General features: G+C 41.2%; 2 protein-coding genes across 3 annotated transcripts in view; both read right to left on the minus strand.

Annotated features, from left to right (window-relative positions):
- Positions 1–2864: 2864 nt before the first annotated feature.
- The window catches only part of LOC117563051 (4-galactosyl-N-acetylglucosaminide 3-alpha-L-fucosyltransferase 9-like), a 53791-nt gene continuing 30853 nt past the window's right edge, over positions 2865–25802 (minus strand). Inside the window, exon 2 of the mRNA XM_034241188.1 lies at positions 2865–4031. Coding sequence (XP_034097079.1) covers positions 2895–4031 — 1137 coding nt within the window. The 3' untranslated portion in view covers positions 2865–2894. The remainder of the gene's footprint in view (positions 4032–25802) is intronic.
- On the minus strand, positions 16798–18308 carry LOC117563052 (piggyBac transposable element-derived protein 4-like). Of its 2 annotated transcripts, none has more exons than XM_034241191.1 (2): positions 17426–18308; positions 16798–17331 (listed from the first exon to the last, which is right to left on the minus strand). In XM_034241191.1, the coding sequence occupies exons 1-2, from the start codon at positions 18137–18139 to the stop codon at positions 17092–17094; spliced, it is 954 nt and encodes a 317-aa protein (XP_034097082.1). In that variant the 5' UTR covers positions 18140–18308; the 3' UTR covers positions 16798–17091. The 2 variants fall into 2 exon arrangements, with proteins under 2 accessions (XP_034097082.1, XP_034097080.1); XM_034241189.1 differs by having other exon boundaries at positions 16798–17314; positions 17426–18288.

Consider the following 25802-nt stretch of genomic DNA (forward strand, 5'->3'; position numbering starts at 1 on the left):
ACAGCTTCATCCCACAGGCCAGAAGACTATTAAACACCTGAACTTAGAAACAACATCCATAACATTCATCTGGCTGCTACTTAGAAATTATTTATCTAATATATCATATTCACAATGTAGTGACTGCTTTTTTGTCTTTTGTTTTCTTAGTTATGTTCTCTTTTATATGTGTGTGTTATGTGTTATGTGTAATGTTGCTGCCTTCTTGGCCAGGTCAGCATTGAAAATGAGATTGTATCTCAATGCTTTTATCTGGTTAAATAAAGGTTAAATAAAAAATAAAAAAGATTCCAATCTCTTGTATACTGTATAGACTCTTATTGCACTATTTCACTATTTTTTCTGTGTATCTGTTTTGTTGTGTTGCACTGTTGGAGGAGCCTGCGACCTAAGGGGGGGGGGGGATAGGACACGTTCGATTCCTGTTTTGAATAGTGTGCCGTCGATGGGCACTGTTTTTTGAGAACAAAAATTCGTAACTAATGTAATTTTTACATTCTGACGAAAAATAAAAATTATTATGAATACAAATAAAATAAAAGAAGCCTCCCGTGAGTTACTACAAGCTATATAGTAGATTTTAAAAACGTTTTATAGAATAAAAGCTCACTGCGGGACGTTGTAGAAATGCGTGTGTGCACCACGACAAAAGAGCCTCATTCAATTTACATTGTTTTTTTTTGCGTGGTGCCGACACGTAAATGTAACAGAATGCGTGACTCCACCACGCAATGTGGTGTTAAGGAGTCGTGGTGGAGTCACACATTCTGGTGAGATCAGGTTGTTATTGTCACAAGTAAGAAGGAAATTACATACCTAGGATCTATTCTTGAGGGAAACCTCTCCTGTGATAAAATGGCATCCAATGTAATAAAAAAAGTCAATCAAAGAACTAGATTCCTATACCGGATCTCCTCTCTGGTAAACAAAAACACCCTGAAAACTCTGGCAGGAGCACTCATTCAAGGGTACTATGACTATGCTTGCACGTCATGGTACCATAGCACATTCAAGGCGCTAAAAATAAAACTTCAAACATCGCAAAATAAACTGGTCAGACTACTGCTTGACCTTTCATCTAGAACCCACCTCACCTCTGCCCACTTTGACAACCTAGGATGGCTTAGAGTAGACGACAGAGTACAGCTACTTGCAATGGGCCTGGTCTACAAGATCCACTACACCTCTATGGTACGGTACCCATGTACATGTCAAAACTCTTCCCAAAGGTCAAGGAATACCATGATCATAACACCAGAGGGAGCTCCACAAATCATGTGAAATCCAGATTTGGCACAAAAAAGGGGGAATACACGTTTCGCAATTATGCCACATCAAGGTGGAACGCTCTTCCCACAACTGTAAAGGAAAGTAAAACTATACTTACCTTCAAAACCTCTCTTAAAGAGCACCTTCGGGGGAGAGCATTGCAAAACTGGCCCCGGTAATGGTACAAATCTCAACCTGTCGTACAATGGACAGCTTCCCCCCCCCCCCATCTATGTACAGTATATACTCGCATTTTAGACTCTGTTACTAACTGTATATCTGTAGATTTGGTATGTCTTAAATGTCCGGTTAGGATGTATTAGAACGAAATCTAAAATGAAAATTGTAAATAAGCAATCTGTATGTCAAATATGTCTTATATGTCTTAAATGATATGATGAATTGGAAATGGGGGACCCTGATGTAAACAAGACGAAAGTCTTTCTCTGGTCTGCATCCCCTTAACAATTGTATGTTTTGAGCTGTACTGTACTGTACCCAATATACAAGCTGTTAATAAACTTTTCAATCAATCAATCAATCAGCGTCCCTTGCAACCACCTTGGTAACAATGAAAACGTTCTATGGACGCAATTTCCTGAAGTAATCTTCGTAATAACTAGCAAACTAAAGATCATGTACATCCACTGCACACATAATTTGAAATAACAACTCATATTTCTCGCATCAAATGACATCAAAACGCATTTTAATGGCCAAACTAACTTTAAAATAGGCATTTTCCACCGAGAATAAAACGAAGTTCGGCCATGTTTTTTTTTTCTGCGGGGAGACATTTGAAGATCACGTGACATAGACGCCAGCCATTGGAATGAATGGTGAAAAAAAACGGGGTTTGTCAAACAGAGCACATGGTGTAGTTCAAACGATAGCTGGGGATTCTGGGTAGTGTAGTGTCTTCTGCCATCCTTTACTCCGAAAAAATATTTGTTTCTCCGAATCGAAGGGGAAAAATACAAAAGCATTGCACACAATTTAAACCAATCAATGTTGTGTAATTAACAAGGATAATCTGGTGTTTTTTAGTCGATGAGTAGTGCAGATATCACTGTAAAATCAATCGACAGTAAGGGGAATACTTACTTCCGGGTGTACAATTCTCCGTTATCCAATGAGAATGGACGCTCACATTGCCTTTAAGGGCAGCCGACACAAACGAATGCCGTGCTTCCATGAGCGTCAAATCCCGCCGCAGATGGGAATACATTGCAATCAGTTGAAAGCTATTTGCGTCCCTTTATGAAGCTGAAGGAGCCTAGGAGCGTCACAACTGCACGCCACGGACACTGACCAAACGTCACTCCTGGACGATTATGGAGTGAGAGTGTGTTGGATAAACACCTCTACAAGTTACTGTACATGTTATATCTTGTCTATTTAGAAAAACTGGAGTGTAAATACAGGATTATGAAGTTTATCAATGTGTCCAGTCTTAATGGTACTGCTGTGTTGGCATTAGAATATGACTTCAACCAGTTTTTAACAAATACTTTAAACAAAATACAGTGCCCACAAGATCTCGACAAAAGGTACAATATTAAAGAATCTAGTAATGAATATACATGTGTCTGAGCCACTTTCAAATGTTGTTTTTATTGGCATTTTCATGTAAAGTACCACTTATAAAGGTCATGAACTACACGGAAATCCCGGTCTCTTGACATGTGGTCGCAGGCAAGGCAGATGGGCTGAAGGAACTCGTTGTATGCGGACAGGAGATGAGGGGTGGCCATGAAAAACTTCCTCCACTCAAAGTAACACATGTATGCCTCATCCTTCATGCCCAGCAGAAACTGTGCCAGTGACTTTGCATCAGGGAAATCGTTGATGTGAATGAAGGCGTCGGAGGGAAGGAACTGCTCGTAGTTTTCTCTTGGCGGTCCCAATACTACAGGGACCGCCCCGGCCACGAGGGGCCCGTTAACCTTCTCTGTGATGTAGTCTCTGTGGACTGAGTTCTCAAACGACAGGTAAAACTTACAGCTGGCTATGGTGGAGTAGTAGTCCTCGTAGCTCAAACGCTTCCCTCCAAAGGCTGCACCGAAGACGTGGATTTCGACGTGTTTGGACAGTTCATGATAATATTTCTCTCTCATAGCTGTTCCAGTGCCATGGTCAGTGTTACTGACTATCCAGCACACCAGTTTGTCTTTTTTTGGCAAAACAAAGTCCTCTGTCATTTCTGTCTTCCTGATAGTGAGCTCGTTCCTCACCGTGATGTCAGCGTCTCTCCTGTAGCTCAGTGTTAAGTTGAACAGGTTGTCCAGACCAGGGAGCTTTGCTGTGTTTGTCGGGGATTCTACGTGGAACCAAATCCACTTCTGAAAAGTCGGACGTGGACCCTTCGGCATGTTTTGTAACCCATGGGAGATATCTTTATGGTAGAAAATGACTCCCTTGGCCTTGCTGTAGAGGGATCTGTCATCTGTCAGAACACAGCTATCAATGTTGAAGTGGGTCAAGCAACCTTTGAGATCAAACTTGACACCGATGGGCCAGAACCACAGCAGGACTATGGGCTTTGTCGGAGTAGGTGTAGGAGTAGGAGTAGGAGTAGGAGTAGGAGTAGGAGTAGGAGTAGGAGTAGGAGTAGGAGTAGGAGTAGGAGTAGGAGTAGGAGTAGGAGCCCATGGGCTCACAGGAGATCGAACGTTGTAATACAGAGTGATTGTAAGAGCAGAGCAGATAAGGCAGATGAGAGCTGCTAACCACCATTTCTTCTTATAGTCTGGTCCCAACATCTGTGGAAGAAGAAGAGAAACGGATGTGATGATTACAAAAAAAGTAAGAGTTAAATGTATAAATCTCAAAATATTAACAACTGAGATTAGCAAATATATGTGTCTTGATTAAAAGTTGAAGAAGGTACAAGCTTCTGTACATAAAAACTTCTGGGGAAGAGTCAATTACAGCTCCCAAGGTGCATTTCTACTGCGTAAATCACTTTGTTAATGTAACACGTTGTAACACTTCTTATCTTGGGCTATGCTATCTGACTCGAAAGATTCTGAGTTCTACTAGAGTGGATAGACAGGTAAGTAATTAGACCAGAGACCAGGTGGTTTGAATAGAACAGCCGGCAATTTACTGGCGAAATAGACAAATAGACAAAACATTAAACAGACAATGAATATTTTCTGCAGTATGATCAGAGGTAAGTATTTCACCTTTCCCTTGTTTTCTGATTTCTGTGACTTAGTAAATCGTATGGATAAAATAAAATAGCCTATATTAGTTTAGACCAGTGGTTCTCAAATGGGGGTACGCGGACCCCTAGGGGTACGTTGGAGTACTGCAGGGGGTACGTGAGATTTTATAAGTAATGCATTTAAACAAACTACTAATAGTAGATCAACTACTTTATTCAAAGGTTTACAGTAATTCTGGATAATAAAATGGGAAAAATAAACGGGGTGCTCTCTTTTCCTCTCCCTCTCCTGACAGCCTGTCAGTCTCGTGCAGCTCGCTGAACCTGTAATAAGTGATCCGACAGTAAATAATACATATATTTATAACTAGTTTAGCTTGTTCCAGAGTAGATAAACTAGCTTAGTGTGTTAGGGCTAACTCTTAGTGTATTTTGCTCCACTCAACGGTCCGTCACAGCGGGGAGCTGTGATCCGGTAGAGCTGCGTGTTCTCCGTCAGCAGCAGCTGATCTGATCTCTGATCTCTCTCTCGCGTCCGGTTAGACTTCACTCGCGTTTATGTCCGAATCTATCAGATCTAGCTAGTTCTAGCTAATGATATGACTGCCTGCTTATCAAAGGACACCTAAACAATACGCGTTGCTTGGCAATGGCGTGTGGCCGCAAAGTATAGCGCAGCATTATGCATATGTTTATATGAGGGGTCAAAATCCCATGCTCATAAAATGCTCATATATTTTTTTCTCTTCATTCCCCACGCCCCTAAATATATAAATATTCAAATTTTCGGAAAAGTAACGAAATTTGAGCAGTGTGGGTTTTATATGAACAGAGTTACACATATTTCAAAACACGAAGTGTAATAACTGCAGTTTGCCTCCCTGTCAGAATGACAAAGATCCTCAGTGAAGCACAAGCCCATGTTTCTCAATACATTGTACAACTTATTAAAAAGATCAGTTCAATGCAACTAATGTCGTCTCAGTGTTATTGCATGATGTTAAAATTGGTTTGCATGAATTTAGTGATGAATTGTAAACATTTGAAATGCAGCATTGAAGTGTTTCTCAGTTAGGCCTACAAGGTTGTTGTTTTAATAAATCAGACACCGATGGTGCAGCACTGTACTGTACCTCTTTATATAGGCCTTTTTTCCTTAACAAAATGTTTTTGTGCTGATCAGGGTACTTGGCTGAATATTTTTTTCAAAGGGGGTACATTATTGAAAAAAGTTCGAGAACCAATGGTTTAGACCAGTGTTTCCGTCAGACCAGGGCTGAGAGGGCGTCCACCCCGAGAGCGGGGTGAATTTGGACTTGAACCGTCCCTTAAAGATACTGTCTTTTTACGTTAGTGAGCCGGATCATTTGGCTCTTTCGGCTCCCAAACGGCTCTTCATGTTACCAGACTTTACCACGGAGCCTCAGTTTCGCCGCTGCGAGGCTCTGGTAATCGCAGCTCACGTGCGTGCTCCACTAGCACCGCTCATCACTTCCAAATCGTGCAGGTTCCGTGTAATCCTGTAGCAGGCACCGCCGATGTCGGGGAAACGATCTTCAATACCCCGAAAAGATTCCCACCAGACTCCTTTGCCCCTCCAACAGAGGGATTGTCCTTTTTCCTTTTCGTCATTTCAAACGATAAAAACTCTCGATCTTCTCTCGAATTATTAATATTTTTGGACGTCCTCGGCTCGAGTTCAAGGCGTCCCGAGCTGAATAAGGGCGTCAAATGACGGCAAGACGACCCCCTGGCTGAAACTCTGGGTTAGACCGGTCTACTAAGTATTATTTATAGGTTGTTCCTATTTTAATCTCTTTAATATCCTGAGTTAACTCTTTTTCTTTTCCCTTTTCACAGGTAAAACATATCTAATTCAATGAAAAAACCACAATTGCACCATCAATGAAAACATTATGACAAATGAAAACCTAGAATACAATATATAGGCTAGTGTCTCTTTCAATCCAGGTACAACTTAAATCCAGTTCCAACTTATAATTTCTTCAGTTCTGATCAAATAAAAATAAACTCCAATACTCCTACCACTGGCAGCAAGTTCACCTATTGTCTCTTGAGAAACACTGGCGCGAAGATCAAAGCAGTCTGTGGGTCTGGCTCGCCATCTTGTATCAGAGCGCGTGTGTGTTGTCCTCTCACTCGCGCAACACAACTCGATCGATCAACTTTCTTATCCAGTCCAAAAAACCTGACCAAAACACCGTTGGTTAATGTTCTAAACCGTCTACTGGGTTTCCCGACCGTGTGGGTCAGGGATGGGCAAATGGCGGCCCGGGGGCCGCATGCCCCACCTCCTCTTTTTGCGGCCCTCAGCTACATTTATAAACAACGTAATTAATTTTAAAAAAAAGAAAAAAAGATATATATTAATGTTTTCTACTTGTAGTACTGATACCGTCCACTAGACTCCTAGTTACGTCGTGAGCTGCGTACATGATTTCAAATACCATGAAATAATCTATGACGCGTTTGTGTGTATTGTGTTTGTTTCCCGGGAAACACTCACAAGAAACACCGGCTGTTGTTATGCCTGCTGTGACGTTAAGTTGCCGCTTGTAATTATGCCTTTACAAGCTTAAAAGTTGTATTTATCATCTGAATAAGGCGAAACAAGTTTAATATTCTAAAAACCAAGACTTTGTTTATTTTAAATCAGATGAAAGCAAACTGTCACGGAACCTGCCGTGTAATCTATGATTACTATACGCTTTTCATTAATAATTTCAGCGGGAGGGAGGGGGAGCACCGCTGAGGAACAGCAGAGTGCGGGTTGACAGGTAGATGTCTGTGTTGTGGAATAAGGGGAATGCAGAGACAGGCTACAAGTGTCTTAGGTTCAAGTTAGACAACTAATGTCTGGGTTAGTGTTCATGACTTCATGTTTATGTCATTGTAATGGTTAATCTCAATGCAAACACATTTTCCGTGCTTTCCAACAGTTTAAAATAGTTTTATTCCACTGTTAAATAACCTGTTCAATACAAACATGCCACTTGTAAACATTTAATTTAATTTCTGTGAACTGAAGAAAATTGAAGTAACGTGATACAGCAAAAAGTTGAATACAGCGTATTTTTGGTATGTTCATTTTAATGTCACCTGATATATAAGAAGTGTGTTGCATTATGTTATCACTAATATATGTGTGGTTTTATATATTCCTGTGTGTTAAATTTCAAGGGACAAAGTAGGCCTTGAGAATTGAGTCACACAGTTAAGGTCTGAATTATCAATAAATGTATTCAGAGTAAAGCGGACTTCGAGGTGAAAGGAAGTTCACAGAAGCCCTTAAGCTACAAGAACAATTAACTTCTGTTAATGATAAAGATGTGTGTGTGCGTTAAAGGGAAAAAGTGTGTCCATTGCAGCATATATGGGATTACTGCTCAAACTATATCTGTGTGTGTTTAATTACTTTGTATTAATGATAGCAGTCTGTGTAACCAGAAGCTGGAAAGATGAGAAATTAAACATTTGTATTTGGATGTATTCATAATCTTTGTGAGCGAGGGAATATTCTTTGGACACAGCTCGGGTCTCTGGAATGCTGCATGATGGGTGTGTGTGAGTCTATACAAGAATGTGTGACAACAGACACCAGATGTGTTTGTTTTGCTACAACCTAAGAGACTCTTGTTTCCGGATCATTTGGCTGGCTCGCGCTGATTCGCTACGACACGCCATCGTTTTGCATCTCCCAATGAGATGACCTGAAAGGAGGAGCATCCAACACAGCTCCTCCTGTTTTGTTCTTATATGTAAGCCTGTTCTGTCTTTGGTTCGTTCTCTCTTCCTCCGGCTCCCAAGATGGTAAATCCTTCCAGCTGGAGGAACCAGAGCCGGAGTAATCCGGATTACTTCGTGATTGTGTTGTATTTTACCATTAAAGCAGATTATTGTTTAACCCTTATCCTGGTTGCTTTGAGTTTCCTTCTTTTAAAACAAACTCATATAGGAACGGCGCGGAGCAGAGGTTCTGCCCCAACAGAACTGATATTTGTTTAGTGAGCTTATTAGAGGATGTTCCCTGAAAGATAGTAAAATGTCAATGAAGATGTCAGACTTAGTATATTTGTTAATAATTACATACAACACATGGCATTTGTGTGTGTGTGCGTGTGTTCCAAGTGAATCTGCAGCCCCCTGGTGGCCATTACATCAATTATGTGGCCCCCACCAGTACCCATCACTGGTGTGGATGGTATTTTTTATCTTTTTTAAATAAACTTTGAATCACTCCGCTGGTCTCATCTGCTTCTCGCTCCGTTTTCCTCTCTTTTCTCCTGCTACGCTGCGCTGCGCGTCCTATGGATCTAATTTCCTGCCATAACTCCACAAACAAACTAAACAGGTTTTACAAATGCCTCATGATTCACTAACAAATACTAACAAACACATGCAAATACAAAACACCATCTACAAACTAATGCATTTAGTTTTGCAAAGAAAAAACGTATCTATCAAACAAACACATAACATTTTTCTAATAAATCATGTTTCAGAGACAAATTCAGCATTGGTTACACAACTTTTTTTTACAAGTACACACATTTTTTTACAAGTACAAAACTTTTTCTTCTCACGGCAGAATATTACTGCCAAAAGTCATGTGACTCACTCACGTGACTTTTGGCAGTAACCGCCGTGGCTGGCTCATACCAAGCCCCCAGGAAGTGCGCCGGACTCTGATGAGAATATTCGTGGTGGCCAAACGGCGATACTACACTTCCGTTAGGTTGCTGGGCCCGGAACCACTTTTTCCCATTGACTTACATTGGGAAAGAGTGGTCTGTAAATCGTTGGATAATTTTTTGTTAAACTAAATAAACTACCCAGTATAGCCCTTATTAAAAACATTTGGTCCTCAAGTTGTAAAATGTGCTAATAACGTTATTCTGAGAGTTATTTTCCTTGGCATTCTGAACGCGCATCCAACCCACGGGACCGCGCTGCCCGGCACGTTCATGTTACATGTTCTGACTGTAACAGTTTGGAGGATTTAGCAGCCTGGGATATTACACAGTTTTAGCGGCATATATATATATAAATATTAGGGCAAAAAAAAATGAACGCCACAAATTATTTTAACGCGATTAACGCATGTGTATTTTTTGTCCTCGGCCGCCCCGTAGTTTCAGAGCGCATCGAGTTTAAAATACCATCTACAAGCTGATGCTGACCATTTTAGACAGGCTTATTATATTTTCAGCCCTTAATAACATCCATTTTCTGGGCTCAATGTGTGTCTTGGCCGTTTTCATTGTGATCGCTAAATTCCCCTAGTGTTTCCCTTGTTTATAATATCAGTTCCAATCAAACGAGTGTTTTTTGTTTTGAAATCACTTCCGCGAGTTTCGCGACCCCCCCCCCCTCGCTCCACTGACCATTCAACCATTTAGTAAGGTAAAAAGCAAAAGGGCAAAAAGGCCTCTCAGACGCTCTTCCGTTTACTTTTTTAATAAAGAAAAACAAATTCATTCACAAAGATTCATCTCCCTCCATCATGTTGATTTGAAGCAGAAGTTCTAAACATGAGCCCGCCCCGCTCGACCTTCTGAGCCAATCACAGCGCGATAATGACCTGCCTTCCGTTTCAACCACTCCTTCCGTTTCCACTATACTTTCTCTCACACATACATGCATTCTTCTCTTGCATACATACATTGTCTTCATACATACATGCAATATTGTCTTCATACAGTACATACACTGAACAAAAATATAAATGCTACACTTTTGTTTTTGCTCCCATTTTTCATGAGATGAACTCAAAGATCTAAAACATTTTCTATATACACAAAATAACCATTTCTCTCAAATATTGGAGTTCCACGTTTGCCGGCGCCTCCGACGCGGGGAGTACCAAGGGCGGGACTTTCTAGACAGGATGTCGGAGAAAGTGAATGAGGACATCGAGTGTCTCGATGAAGTGGAGCTGAGCAAACGGGTGGCCAGTGATGGAGCAGCGGGGCGCGGGAGGAAACGAAAAAGACTGAGGCCCAAGATGCGGATGGCAAAGATAGCCGAGAAGGTCCGTCAGGAGAGAGAGCAGAACCAGCAGGAGCGCATGGAGAGGAAGAATCAGATCCCGAAGAGAAAGAAAGGGAAGCTTCCTTCTGACTACATGCCCCCCCTGAGGAAACCAAGCTGCACAAGGGGAAGCAGAAACCTTGTAGGGAAGCCAAGATTTCCAAGACACTGTGCTTCCAGGGGAGAGGGGTAAGGAAATGTCACGGAGGTGATCTCTGGGCTCATAGATCTCGGCCTCCGTTACGGGTTGTTTCGTTTTTTGTTGTTAAAAAGTGTTCCCCTTTCCCCATGTCTGTCGTTGATTGTGTGCACCTGGTGCCCTGTGTTGTCTCCTCCCCCCTCACCTGTGTCCTGTTGGGTTGATTGGGTTGGGCATTTAGGCTCTGGGGTTTTGCTGTTAGAGAGGCAAGTAGTGTGTGTGAGATCCTTGTGGCTGCAGGCTGTGCTGTGCTCAAGAAAACAACAGCAGGATTAAGGCTGTGTGTGTGTCATTGTGTTCATGCTGTAATAAATGCCCACACCGGGTTGTATTTTGGACGTTCTGCCTCTGCCTCTTTGCTTAGTCGGGCCGCTCAATTGTCAGCTTCACAGTGCATGAGAGCAAAATGTATAAATATGAGCATTATAATATATGAATATGAGAACAAACTGCATGAATGTGTGAATGACAATATATGAATGTGTGCATTGAAATATGATAATATGAGAGCAAAATGTATGAATGTGTGAGTGTAAACATACGTGTGTGAGAGTGAAAATGTATGTACTGTATGTAAAAGGAGAATGTATGTGTGTGAGAGTGAAAATGTATGTATGCAAAAGGACAATATATGTGTGTGAGAGTGAAAATGTATGTATGTAAAAGAAGAATATATGTCTGTAAGAGTGAAAATATATGTATGTGAAAGGAGAATGTATGTGCGTGAGAGGACCAGTATGAATTACGGCCTGTACGGAGTGAAGAAAATACATGAAACTCACGAGAGTCACTCCTCTGTCTATACTGTGTTTTGTTTCAATTCATGTATCATTTAGTTACAAATATGTGATATATCTAGGGATGGGTATCGAGAACCGGTACTAAGTCAATACCGGTACCTGATTGGACGGTATCGGTATACCGTTAAGCCGCTGGACAAACGGTGCTGCTATCGGTCAGTGGCGAGCCGTCAGGGCTCTCTAGGCCCTTTGTGAGGGCCTAAGATAGTCTAAAAAATTATATTTGAAAACAGTAAAAAAAAAAAATTTAAATATTATTTTTTATATTTTTTTGTTGTTACATTTTTCATTAGTTTTACCAAAATAACTTGATTTAATTGTATTTAAAATAATATTTCCAAAGAAATAAATCCTTCGAATCTGCCTGTTCAGTTTCTGTTGGAATGTGAAGGGTTAAATGCCGTCTCTGCGAGTTGAAGACGGGAGAGCTTGTTGGTCCCTCTCTACATTCACAGAGGGCCAGCTATAGTAACTCAACGAGAGAGTAATGTTAAATGACAGTACAATTGACCAATCATATCTTCCCTCTAAATGGGCGGGCTTTATTTTCGCGGACTTTATGACAAGTTCCGCCCGCTGTGAAGTCTATGCAAGTGGTGCAGTGACGCGTCCTAAAACCCGGAAGTAAGCTTCGCTCGGATTCCCTCGACAGAAAGCAATGGGATTTCTCCATAGGATTTTGGAAAATTGCTCGAAATAAGGTCTGTGGAAAACGAACCAGTTAGATAAATGCACGTTGTGTTCAGCCGGATAATATCCACATGTCTATCCTACTTTTATTATTTTTGAATCATAAATCTAATCGATAGATTTATGATCGATAGATTTATGATTAGCATAAGTTCGTTCATGATGGCTCACTTCAGTGATAGTGATGACATCGTTGCGAAATTATTATCCGAGTCATTTTCAAGATTGAGTTACAATGATAAACTGGAGTGGCAAAGGATCAGCTGAATGACCCGCCATCAAGTGCTTCATCCAAAAGGACAGGAGGATGGACTTTGTGTTTCAGTGATTTGATCATCAAAGGTAGGCCTAAGTCATTTTCAATGCGGGCCGCCGTGCCGACTTAAATCATTTGTAATTGCTACTTGGCTGTGGGTGCCCTGTCATGATAGGTGTTTATATAAATGATGTTGTTTTGTGTGGTAGAGGGTCGCTGTCATTGATGCGTTTTGCACCCCGGACCACTGTTTTGATATTCCGCTGAAGTCTACGTTTAGACGTAATATCTCTTCTTTTTTTCCGAGGGAAGGGGGGGTCAGAGGGCCTCGGTATAAAAGTCACGGCTCGCCACTGCTTTATATGTGTTACGTCTACTTCCTTAGTTTAACTTTAAACCATTCTGGTTGGTTGGGAACCCTCACCCCGTGTGATGTATCCGGTTTGAGACCCTTCTGATTGGCCACTGTAAGGCCCATTCTCAAACCGCCGCCTACACCCTACCCCTACACCCTACCCCTCCGTTTGCGCGTTCACGCGGAGGGTACGCCATATTAAGGGCTGTTCCAAAGCAACAAGTGTGGAGCGGTGTGGAGGGGGAGTGGGCTATCAAGCCCTCAAACAGCGAGTCTGCAGCGGTGCTGACTTGAGACCGGTCTCTAGGAGGAGTTAATGATGGTGGCGAGGAGTTGGGAGATGGCAGGGAGGCTCTCTTTAACAAATTTGGAGGGCATTGGGTCAAGTGTGCAGGTGGAGTTAATTCCAGTCATGAAGTCGGACAGTTGCATGGGGGTCACAGGGGAGAAGTGGGACAGGGGCTGTGAGGTGAAGGGGGGGGAGCCAGGAGGGGAGGTGGGGGGTGCTGATGAGGGTGTCAGATTGCTGGAAATGTTGCTGATTTTGGTTTGGAAAAACGAGAGGAAGGAGTTGCACTGTTCGGTGGTGAAGGATGAGGTGGCGTTGTCACAGGGTTTGAGAAGTTTGCTGATGGTGGAGAACAGACGCTTGGGGTTGCTGGAGCCAGACTGAATGAGTTGTGAGTAGTAATTAGACCGGGCTGCTTTGAGTGCGTTACTGTAATGCTGGAGATAGTCTTTGTAGATTTGAAGATGGACTGTTAGTGTGGTTTTCTTGTGTTGGCGTTCAAGTTGACGTTTCCTTGATTTCATTTGGCGGAGTTCGGGGGTATACCAGGGGGCGGAGTGTATGAAAGAAACATTTTTTGTTTTTGTGGGGGCCAGTTCATTGAGACAGAAGGAGAGGGTGCTGTTATAATAGTCCACAAGTTCAGATGGGTTTTCAGAAAGTGGGGGGGGGGGGAGACAGACATCTTGCAGGTAATGGAGGCAGTGATTGCTGAAGGTGAGATGGATTTGAGATTTCTGTAGGTTATTGTGCGTTTTTGCTTTTGGGCGGGGATGGGGATGTTGATGTCCATGATGATGGCCAGGTGATCAGAGATGTGGAGATTGAGGCTGGACAGATGATGGATGGTGAGACCAGTGGAGCAGACCAAGTCCAGGATGTGACCACGGCTGTGTGTTGGGAAGTTGATGTGTTGAGAGAAGTTGCAGCAGTGAAGGGTTTCCTTAAATTCAGAGGCATATTTGCAGGTCGGGTCGTCAACATGAATGTTAAAATCACCTAAGAGGAGAACAGATGGGGATATGGCAGAAAGCTGAGTGAGAATGTCAGAGAGGTCGGAGAGAAAGGAGGGGTTTGGCTTCGGGGGACGGTAGATGATGGCTGTGACCAGGGGAGTGGGACCAGAGAGTTTAAAGATCAGGTGTTCAAATGAAGAAACATCAGGGATGGGGATTATGGTAGCTTTTATTTCCTTTCTGATAATAGCAGCTATACCACCACCCCGCCCTTGTGGGCGAGGTTTGTCAATGTATGTGAATCCTGCTGGGGTGATTTGATTTAAAGAAAAATAGTCCAGGGGTTTTTGCCATGTTTCGGTCAGATACAGAAAGTCCAGGTTATTGTCTTTAATGAATTCATTTAGAATGTGGCTTTTATTGTGGATGGAGCGTGTGTTGAGCAGGGCTGCTCTGAGGTGACGTTGCATTGGGGGGGGGGGGTTGTGTGGACCGGGGTAGTAGAAGGAGATTGGTCAGATTCACGTGTTGTTTGTGGTGATGGCGTAGTGTGGGCGTGTGACAGGACCGAATGGTCGGGATGGAGTGTGGAGACGTGGAATGAAATAAAAACTTACGGCCAGACCCTCTGTGTGGAGGACGGCGTTTGCGGAGTATTTCATTATATGCGAGGATGTCCATGCAGTCCGGACGCAGGCGGTTATTAAAGGAGTGGAGATCTGACAGGGAGTAGAGCGGCGGCATGATCCGGTGAAGTGGCGCTAGCACGGAGCTAGCTAATGCTGGGGACCCGGGCAGCAGAGACCAGGAGCCGGATGACCGTGGAAGAAGGAGCGGTGTGAGTCCAGATAAAATGAGAATTATAATCCACAGCATATCAGGGGAATAATTCCAGTGGTTTCCAGAGGAGAATCGTTGGAGGGGCTGACAGCCTGGTGCAGAGTGGGAGCCGGGTGAACAGCCTACTAGCTGGTTAGCTAGCTTGATAGCCACCGGCTGTAGGCGGCAGGGAGAGACGATGTCAACGGGGAAGCCGGCTGATCGCAGCGGGATGGGAAGACCCACACGAGCCGCGGAGTTAGGGTGGAGACAGAAATGTTAGCTCAGCAGACTTCAGGGAGCCGAGGAGCATCTAGGTAGCAGCCTGCTAGGTCCGATAATGCTAGCTAGCTAGCGGGCTAGGGACCGGTGAGCAGCAAAGAACCAGCAGGTAGGAGATGACAACACAAAGATCTGTGTCGATTCGATATAGAGATGCTGCTATTTTTGCTGATGACTGACGTTTCAAAAGTAGAGAGCCAGACAGGAGAGGTTCTGATCTGGACTAAAGAACAATATTTGGGGCGGAGGAGCGGCGAACAAACAACGCCAGCACCCTCGGCGACCCGGGAAATAATGTGTGTATAACTGTGTAGTCATGTTTTCAATCTATAGCGATACTGCTAGTGCTAATAGTGCTAGCAGTAGCACGCTAACAACGTCCTCCTCAGTGCAACCTAATACGATTTGCGGGACAAATGTAACGGTATTTTAAAAATACTAAACTTTCGGCAACTACAGATGCCGTTTTCGTGGGCTTCAGCCGTGCAGTGTGTAAATATGACCTGAGCGAAGGCTCGCAGGCAGGTTAGCTGCTGCGCACGGGTAATTATGTTTGGTTTACCTGAGTGCAGTCTTGCAGGCACATCGCCTTGTCTTTCTTTTTAGTTTATTAACACTGACAGTGTATTAATGTGAGTTCCTACACCTATAATAATTTGGCCTTTCATTGAATGCTTTATAAACCAGTTAAACTTACAGATGTCATTGTGAATTGGAAAACTGCATTTAAATGTTGTTAAAGGTCAACGTTTCAATGTATGGTTCAGCAATTGTTGGTCATTTACTAGGAATTTACATATTTTAAGCTCGAATACTTTGTTATATGTTTAAACCTTCAGAGACATTTTGAAGTGTGTCAGTTCAGCACATCATTTATTTTGTGATGATTTAACCCTCCGGTATCATTCGATTGGACTACGCAAATTAGTCATTCGAGACAAAAATGTCCACTGCAAAATACTTTGATAAAAACATTATATAAAAAGGTTTTTTTCACAACTTTTTTGGGTTCAATCTTTAAAGCAACTTCCGCCCTAATAGAAAATACCAAAAATGTAATCATTCTCAGGATTTTAACCCTTTAAATGCCATTTTGAAAACATGAAACTGCTGTTTTTTTTCATGATGAAACAGAGAAAATGAGTTATTTTCCCAAAAATACATATCTGGGGACTGGCTCTTTTTTTTATATAACAGTCTTGGATATGTCAAAGATTAGCAACAAAATGGATTTTTTTGCATTATTAGTTTTTGCACAAAATCAGATTGAACAAAAAAGTTACAAATTAGTCATTCGGGACAAAAATGTCCACTTCCAAAAACTGCTCTAAAATGAACACAGATTAATATTTTTTTTAACTTTTTGGGGTTAAATCTTTCAATCAACTTCAGTCCTGATCAAAAATACCAAATGTTAAATTATGTTCAGGATTTTAACCCTTGAACTGCCAGTTTGAAAACATGAATTTGCGTTTTCTATGAAAAACATGCACAAAAAGGCAGTTATTTTCCATATAATAAATGTTGGGGGGGTCGGCTTTTTTTTTTTTTATCACAGTCCTGGATATGTCAAAGATTAGCAACAACATTTATTTTTTTGCATTATTAGTTTTTGCACAAAATCAGATTAAACAACATACTCACACATTAGCCACTCACGTCCCATCCACTCCCATTATAACCACATATTTTGATCTCTCCGCCATACCGGTATATAATCATGCATTTTATAATGTCAGGGTTTTATATTGGAGGAAAATAGTTAAATGTGTCCCTTTTTACTGTATATCACCAGATGTGACATTTTACCATTGAATTATATGACCTATAAAAACACTGAAGTAATACTATTTTCAACTTTCTCTGAAATCATTTTTAAATCAGCATCAGATGTATCAATGTCAACATTTATTTTCCAAACAGCAAACTGCAATCAACATTCATGAACAAATCATACTATGGTAACAGCAGCCGGTGTACGAGGTGGATGCTTTCTCCGCATGATTTTTGCAGACACCAGAGATCTCCCCAACTCCTCCAAGAAAAGCCTCCTCCTGAAGGACTTGGCTTGCTTCCAGGAGGGATCCACAGCAGTAAAAAGCACAAATGCATGAAGGCAGAGACATCTATCATGTTGTGGAAGAGGACCTGTGGCCACCGATGGGTCATCCTCCTGCAGCTGTAGGAGCCCACAACCTACAAAAGACCAATACAAAATTAATACAAATATTCTTTTAAATTATTAACAACTGTATCATGTATTATTTATATACTGGTAATGCCTCCATACCTTGTCTAGGTTGTCGACAGCTCCCTTGCAGTGGTTGTAGTCTGCAATGATCACAGGTTTCCTTTTCTCCTCCTCTGTCACAGCTGGGTCCCTGTGTTTGCTGCTGAGGAGGAGCACGTTTCTCCCCCGTTTGGGAATGTAGCTCATCGCTGTGGTGTTCTTGGTAAAACCAAAAAGAGAGGAGAGGGCAGCTCTCTGCCTCACCTGCAGGAGTTTGGATGGAAGCTCAGGCTTATTTCTTCGGATGGTTCCGACAAGGGCCACTTTCCTCTTTAGTAGCTCCTGCACAAGTGCATATGACGTGAAAAAATGGTCACAAGTCACAGTGATCCCTTGGAGCCCCTCTGTCATTTCCAGGACGACACGCTTTCCCTGGCCCACCTCGGCAGCACTCCCAGCAGCTTTACCGGTGTAAATCTGGCACCTCCAGGCATAGGAGGTTTCAACGTCAGCGGTGACCCAGATTTTTAGCCCATACTTTGCTGGCTTGCTTGGTATGTATTGCCGGAATTTGCAGCGGCCTCTGAAGGGGACAAGCTGCTCATCCACACACACATCTTCACCAGGGTTGCAAAGCATCGGAAGGCGATGTGTCCACTTCTCCCAGAGAGAGCGGATGGGGGCAAGCTTGTCCTCTCTGTGACGGGAAGGTCTCATCAGCTTGTCGTCAAACCGGAGGGTGGTATTCATCAACCGGAATTTGGTGTAGGTCATTGTGGCACGGAAGATGGCACGTCCACTGTGGTCAACCCAGAGGCTGCGGGTGGATTCGCCCTTCGATTTGTAAACTCCAGCCAATATCAGGAGACCGATATATGCACGAATATCTGTGGCATCCACATCACTCCAGTTTGCCACCGAACGTCCCCCCTGCAAGTTTGTTATGTCGACAATACTACTGATGATCTCAGCAGTGAATAATAAATTGAAGGAGGATTCCACGTCATCAATTATTGTAATGGCATAACGCGTGGGCCCTGGAACCAAACCTCTGGCAGCGGGAATGTAGCGCAGCGTGTCGTTGTTAGAGGGAGACCAGATTTCACCATTTTTTGATGTCCACCCACTGCCAGAATCTTCTGTTTCCTCTGCAGTTTCAGCGGAAGGGTCAGAAGAAGAAGGAGGATCAGACTCCACTACAAACTCCACATCACATTCTTCTTCTGAGGTTGTTTCTGATTCAGAAGAAGAGTCAAGCAACTCGCTGGAGGTTGCCGGCTGCATCACCATATCCCTAGCTTCTTCCACAGAGAAGCGCCTCTTCATCTTACTCGCTTGTTGCGTATCACAGGAATGAAACGACCAGCCAGCCAAACTACACATATTTATGGATCTGGCTTTGCAGCCAGGTGTTCGCTTATTGACATGTATGGCTGTGTATGTTTGTATGCTAAAGAGACATTATCAAAGCCTTTGAAGTTCCAAACAATTCAAAACAACAAGGTCAAGCTGGGTCAAGATCATACCTCTGTTTACCTCTAAGACACATGAAACAGCACAAATGAAAACAAAATGCCACGAGAGAACACTTACTCCTACATTCTCACACACATCAAAGGTAAAGAGATGACGGGAAAATTGCGAATGCTGTAAACTGTAAATCAAGACATGACAAGCATGTCATTCAATGTAAAATGTCACATCTGGTGATATACAGTAAAAAGGACAAATTTAACTATTTTCCTCCAATATAAAACCCTGACATTACAAAATGCATGATTTTATACCGGTATGGCGGAGAGATCAAAAGATGTGGTTATAATGGGAGTGGATGGGACATTTTTGTCTAATCTGATTCTGTGCAAAAACTAATAATCCACCAAAATAAATGTTGTTGCTAATCTTTGACATATCCAAGACTGTGATAAAAAAAAAAAAGCCGAACGTCCCAACATTTATTATATGGAAAATAACTGCCTTTTTGTGCATGTTTTTCATAGAAAACGCAAATTCATGTTTTAAAACTGGCAGTTAAAGGGTTAAAATCCTGAACATAATTTAACATTTGGTATTTTTGATCAGGACTGAAGTTGATTGAAAGATTTAACCCCAAAAAGTTTTTTAAAATATTAATCTGTTGTCATTTTAGAGCAGTTTTTGGAAGTGGACATTTTTGTCCCAAATGACTAATATGTAACTTTTTTTGTTCAATCTGATTTTGTGCAAAAACTAATAATGCAAAAAAATAAATGTTGTTGCTAATCTTTGACATACCCAAGACTGTGATTAAAAAAAAAAAAAAGCCGACCCCCCCAACATTTATTATATGGAAAATAACTGCCTTTTTGTGCATGTTTTTCATAGAAAACACAAATTCATGTTTTCAAACTGGCAGTTCAAGGGTTAAAATCCTGAACATAAATTAACATTTGGTATTTTTGATCAGGACTGAAGTTGATTGAAAGATTTAACCCCAAAAAGTTAAAAAAAATATTAATCTGTTGTCATTTTAGAGCAGTTTTTAGAAGTGGACATTTTTGTCCCGAATTACTAATTTGTAACTTTTTTGTTCAATCTGATTTTGTGCAAAAACTAATAATGCAAAAAAATCCATTTTGTTGCTAATCTTTGACATATCCAAGACTGTTATTAAAAAAAAAAAAGAGCCAGTCCCCAGATATGTATTTTTGGGAAAATAACTAATTTTCTCTGTTTTCATCATGAAAAAAAACAGCGGTTTCATGTTTTCAAAATGGAATTTAAAGGGTTAAAATCCTGAGAATGATTACATTTTTGGTATTTTCTATTAGGGCGGAAGTTGCTTTAAAGATTGAACCCAAAAAAGTTGTGAAAAAAACCTTTTAATATAATGTTTTTATCAAAGTATTTTGCAGTGGACATTTTTGTCTCGAATGACTAATTTGCGTAGTCGATTTGTTACACAGTGAATTAAAGACCGATTTGAAAAATTGAAATTGGAATTCCAAAATAGATCGAGAAAATAGCCTTGTTACAAAAATTCAGGCCGTTTGCACCAACACAACCAAAGTTATTGCAAAATGAAAAGTGAAAAATGACCCATATGGACAAAAACGTCCACAGTGATACTGGAGGGTTAAAAGTACAATCCAGAATAATATACGTACTCGCCTTTATCTTTTTGCCATCTTAGCCTTTTTACCAATTTCTTCATATCACAGTGTTGCATGATGTCACTGTAGGACAATGTTTTAAGGATCTCTTGTCCAGCTAAGTTGTCAGTTTGAAATGTCTGGATGAAGATGTATCTGATTTACAAATGTTATATTTAAAAAGAAAAAATGCCTCTTTTCATCCTCTGTCTGAGGGAAAACCCCAAAAAGCATGATATTGCGAGCCAGGCCCCTTTAAGTTATTTTATTTATTTTTGTCTGCTTCTGAGAAGCTAATGTAAGTTATACAGTTATTTCTGCAAGAAAATTACAATAAAATGACTTTTTAATCTTCACATCTATTCATGTCTATAATTTTGAGCACCAAATTATTGAAAAGTATTCTATAAGAGTATCGAAAAATACTATCGGTATTGATAAAATCCTAACGATACCCATCCCTAGATATATCTGAACAACAAAGTGGTCAAACATTTTTTTATTCATTTATTGGAAACATTTTCATGATCGCTTTTTTCATTTATACATTTTAAGAATGGCGTTTATCTTTTTTGAGAATGAGTTCTTATTTTATTTAATGTATTTGGGTCTCCAACAGATGATACAAACAGAGGCGGGGGTGTTTGTGAAAATAACGGGGACAGAGCTGGCTGCTGTCAGACGAACAGCTGTGAAACCACGAGAAGCAGGGAAATTAGTTTTAAGAGCAATGGGACGTCCTTTCCTCCGGAGCATCACGTGAAGCGACGTCCGTTTGTGATGACGCTGCACAGCTGATCCTCTGACAGCAACCAGCTCTGTCCCCGTTATTTCCACACACACAAACATTTGTATCATCTGTTGTAGACCCAAATAAATAAAAATAAAATGAGAACTAATTCTCAAAAAAGATAAATGCCATTCTTAAAATGTATAAATGAACAATAGTTTGATTAATATTGATTAGAGTGCACAAAATAATTCAGAGAAGAAAAAGAGATATGTTATCTATCAAAAACCAGTTAGATTAACATTCATTGGATTGCACACTTTGTTTGTTTGGATATGTAGCAAATTCATATTTTAAATAGCACTTAATGACTGACTGAATGGAAATGACGATAAATGAAAATGTAAAAGATAAAAGCGATCATGAAAATGTTTCCAAAAAATGAATAAAATGATTTTTGACCACTTTGTTGTTCAGATATATCACATATTTGTAACTAAATGATACATTAATTGAAACAAAACACGGTATAAACTGAGGAGTGACTCCCGTGAGGTTCATGTATTTTCTTCCCTCCGCTGGGAAACTGCTCTCAAGAAGCATCAGATCAGTGCTTGCACTGCATCGTCCAATCAGTGAGCGATATACACAGTAAGGGGGCGGGGCGAGTGTCTGAGGATTTCATCGAAGGATGGTCTGGTGGTTCCTCGGTTATAGCTCCTCCATTATCGCTCCTCGCTCCTCCGGCAAAAATAAGGCCATAGGGACGCTACTCAAGATGGCATAGACCAGTGGTTCCCAAACGGTGTGCCGCGGCACACTGGTGTGCCGTGAGACAAGTCCGGGTGTGCCGTGGGACTTTGTGACAACCATACGTTATTATTGCAATATACAACTACACAAAAATAATTATTTTATAATTTACTATATCAGTAGGCTACTTTGTAGGTTAAGGTTTATATGTACGTAATCTGCGCGACTTGTGCGTCCACATCTCCACATGCAGTGCTGCATAAACATGGCTGAGTCAGCGATAACTTTCGAGGGGTGGAGGCAGGGGCGGACCTAGCACATTTGGTGCTCTAGGCGAGCTTCACCACTGCGCCCCCCCCCAAAAAAAATATCAAAACATCTTAACAGTTATACAGTAAAGTACTGCACCTTTATTTATTACAAGCAAGAACAAGAGCTAAGAATAAATGTAAAGTGCACACTAAAGAATTAAAACAAACAACTTAGGTAACAAATAATAATAATAATAATAATAACAATAACAAACAATAAAAGAATGTGCAAATTTGCTTTCAAAGAAAATTAACAAGAAATGTAAAATATGTTACACATGTCAAATAATTAATATATAATATGCTAAATAAACAAACAAATAAATAAAAATTAAGAACTATTTACATTCCACTCACTATCATCACACAAGGTTAGCCTACATATTAGCTCCTACTGGTTTCCGTTTACAGTGCAATCCTTCTGGCCTTCCTCGCTGCAAAGTCATCAATCACATCATCATGTGAAATCTGACCACCAACCTCATGGTTAATACTGATTACAGCCAGACCACTGAGGCGTTCTTGAGCCATGGTTGACCTCAGGTATGTTTTCAAGAGTTTTAATTTGGAAAAACTCCTCTTGGCTGAAGCTACTGTTACTGGTAGCGTTTCACTGATCCGCAGAGCAATACACAAGTTGGGATATATTTCGGTGAGCTGCTTTGTGTGTATGAATTTCAACAACTCAAGAGTTGTCATGCTCTTTGATGGCAAGTCAGGTACATGTTCTAACTCCTGAGCCAGCTCCTTCCCATACAAATCCGATTTCCCTCCATGGCTTAAGGTGTGTGCAACTGCCTCTGCTTGCTTCATCAGCTCTTGGTGTGGCAGGTCTGGGAAGTACAGAATGCCAAACTTGTCTTGCACATGTTTAAGAGTGGTAAACCTCTCCTTTTGTGCTGACACTGCAGCATCCACCACCACGTTCAGGAAGGTTACCTCCAGATTTTGCAAGGCATCCCTCAATGGCTCATCAGGAGACTCATATGAGAAGTGCCTCTTTGTTGACTTCAGCCGCTTTTGTTCCTTGTCAACTGATGCAGCAGGTGGTCCCAGATATTTTAAAAGTGAATCTAAAATGATATAACAAAATGTGTATTATCAACATTGAATAATTTCCATTTGTTAAATGTAGCTATTATTTAGTTAGTAAGCATTTGGACAGCCTGGCAGGTCTGATTGAACTAATCAAGAGCTATGCCTATGTTATTAGAACAGTTGAACCAGGTGTGTTAGTTCTGGGTTGGAACTAAAACATTCAACAAGACTGGAGTTGAGAACCACTGAGCTAGTTAGCTAACATTAGCGCACATTATGACAGGGTTGAATTTGGCAAATGTTTGACTCGGATAGTCAATGTGCTTTCTGAGGTAAACTTAACGTTAGCTAACGTTACCAACTAACTAACATTCCACCACACTGGCTAGCTCGCTACACCAAAACTAACATTGTTATTATTACTAATATTTCTATTTCATGACACAACGAAAATAGCCTTATGACAGTTTCGACTGAATGGCAATAACAAACGCTGGCTAGCTAACGTTGGCTTGGCTAACTAGCAAGATTACATGATCCATTCGCTAATGTTGACAATACAATCAAAATTGCATACCTTTCACCTTGGCACGTTTCTCTTCTTCTTCTTCTTTTCTTCTGTTTTTATACTGCGCCCCGGATGGCTTTTGCCTCTTCATAGTTCTCTAACGTTAGTCTTTCTTTCCTCAACGCTCAATTTTATAAACACTTGACCGATACCCATCAATGCACAGCGCTCTAGCATGTTCTGACTGTGAACACCTAAAGCCGAGGCTCTTAGACCGACCGACCGTTTTAGATTTTTGTCTTATTTCCCCTTATGTTAGAATTTTTTTTTATGTAAGAATAATGGTTGCAGATATAGAGGGGGGCGCCAAAACTACGCCAACCCAAAAAAAAAAAGTTTTTTTATTTTTTTTTTGGTGCAATTTTTAGCGCCCCCCTCTGGGTGGCGCTCTAGGCAACCGCCTGTATCGCCTGTAGGAAGCTCCGCCCCTGGGTGGAGGTATGCCCATTATTTTGAGTTCGTCCGAAGAATAGACAGGAATGTGACGGTGAGGTGCAAACTGTGTCCAGGCCAGAAGCTGTTATCCACTGCTGTAAACACCACGTCAAACCTCAACAAACACCTGCAAAGAACACATGCTAAGGTGAAGCTAACGCACACGCTATTTGTTGTTTGTTTATATCACGTAGTCTGTTCTTCTTCTCTGTCTTCCGGTTGTTGCCTGTTTTGAATGACAAATACACACTACCGCCGCCTGCTGGTAAGGAAAGTTATTGCCACTCACGCATGCGCAGTTCGTACGTGCTCGGCGAGTAAAATAACGAGTTACTTTATGTAGATAGTAACGAAGTAGTGTAATATATTACTTTTTTTAAAGTAATATGTAATATATTACATTTTTTTAGTAACGACCCCATCTCTGGAGTTGGCGTTCTCTACTCTGATTTACATAAAGAACAACAGGAGGTCACGGCTCTCTGTTGAACAGGACTTGCAAGTGGCCCTCTCCTCAGTGCCACCAATGATTACAAAATTCTGCGCGCCCCGACAGGTACATGTATCTCACTAATTTGTAAGTCGGCAAAAATATTTACAATAGCACATGTTTCAATGCTGATTGCTGAAATGTTACATTTATAATTTGTAGTTCAGGACCATACAATGCAGCTTCCTTGCATTGACAGTTCTCTGTGCTGAATTTCTGCTGAGTTTCCTTCACCTCATTTTTTATTTTGTGACCTGTCTGGTTTAAATGAGTGTGTTGCTGCTTTGATGAAGCCTAATTTGATAAAGTTTCAAATTAATTTCTGAAATATTTCGTTAATAAATATTTCATGAGTAATATAGTTGTCTTTGTCACATTTTATTTGGCATTAGTAAATAATTATGCACATTTACAGATATTTTACATGATATGAGTGATAACACGTGTTATAAGGGCTATTTTGTTATAAGGTGTGTCTTGAGATTTTTACTTGTCCTTTGGTGTGCCTTAGGCACAAAAAGTTTGGGAACCACTGGCGTAGACAAATCAACTTCCGGTGAGACAGAGACCGAGGAGCGAGGAAATGAAAAATAAGAGAAGTGAGAAGGGCCCGAAGAAGTAGAGGTAGAAGAAGAAGAAGTAGAGGTAGAAGAAGAAGAAGTTGAGGTAGAAGAAAGAAGAAGTAGCAAGGAGAAGTATTAGAAAAAGAAATACGCTAACACTACAAACAGGCACAACACTGTTACTCTGTTTTTACTGACATGTAACATTTTATTTCACCTTGCTCTATCTTTTTTAACGCACATTCCGAAAAAGGGGACTTTGCCCCGAAAACGGGGACGTTTTGGTCACCCATCCGACTGTGTTTACAGCTAAGCACACATGCTAACATTAATTAAGACTACAAGCTCACTTGGGGTTGAGGCTTTTTACACGCTGCTTGACTGCCTGCCCATCTGATCTAAACATAGTGTGAGAAAG

The sequence above is a fragment of the Gymnodraco acuticeps genome, unplaced genomic scaffold (genome assembly GCF_902827175.1).
Source record: "Gymnodraco acuticeps unplaced genomic scaffold, fGymAcu1.1, whole genome shotgun sequence".
NCBI classification, from domain to species: domain Eukaryota; kingdom Metazoa; phylum Chordata; class Actinopteri; order Perciformes; family Bathydraconidae; genus Gymnodraco; species Gymnodraco acuticeps.

Bases quoted from the DNA above. Each gene is read 5' to 3' on its own strand.
- LOC117563052 (XM_034241191.1), bottom strand. From the start codon at position 18,139: ATGACCTACACCAAATTCCGGTTGATGAATACCACCCTCCGGTTTGAC. The intron at 17,332-17,425 runs GTATGGAGGCAT...GGTCTTTTGTAG, and splicing joins CTGTCGACAACCTAGACAAG to GTTGTGGGCTCCTACAGCTG.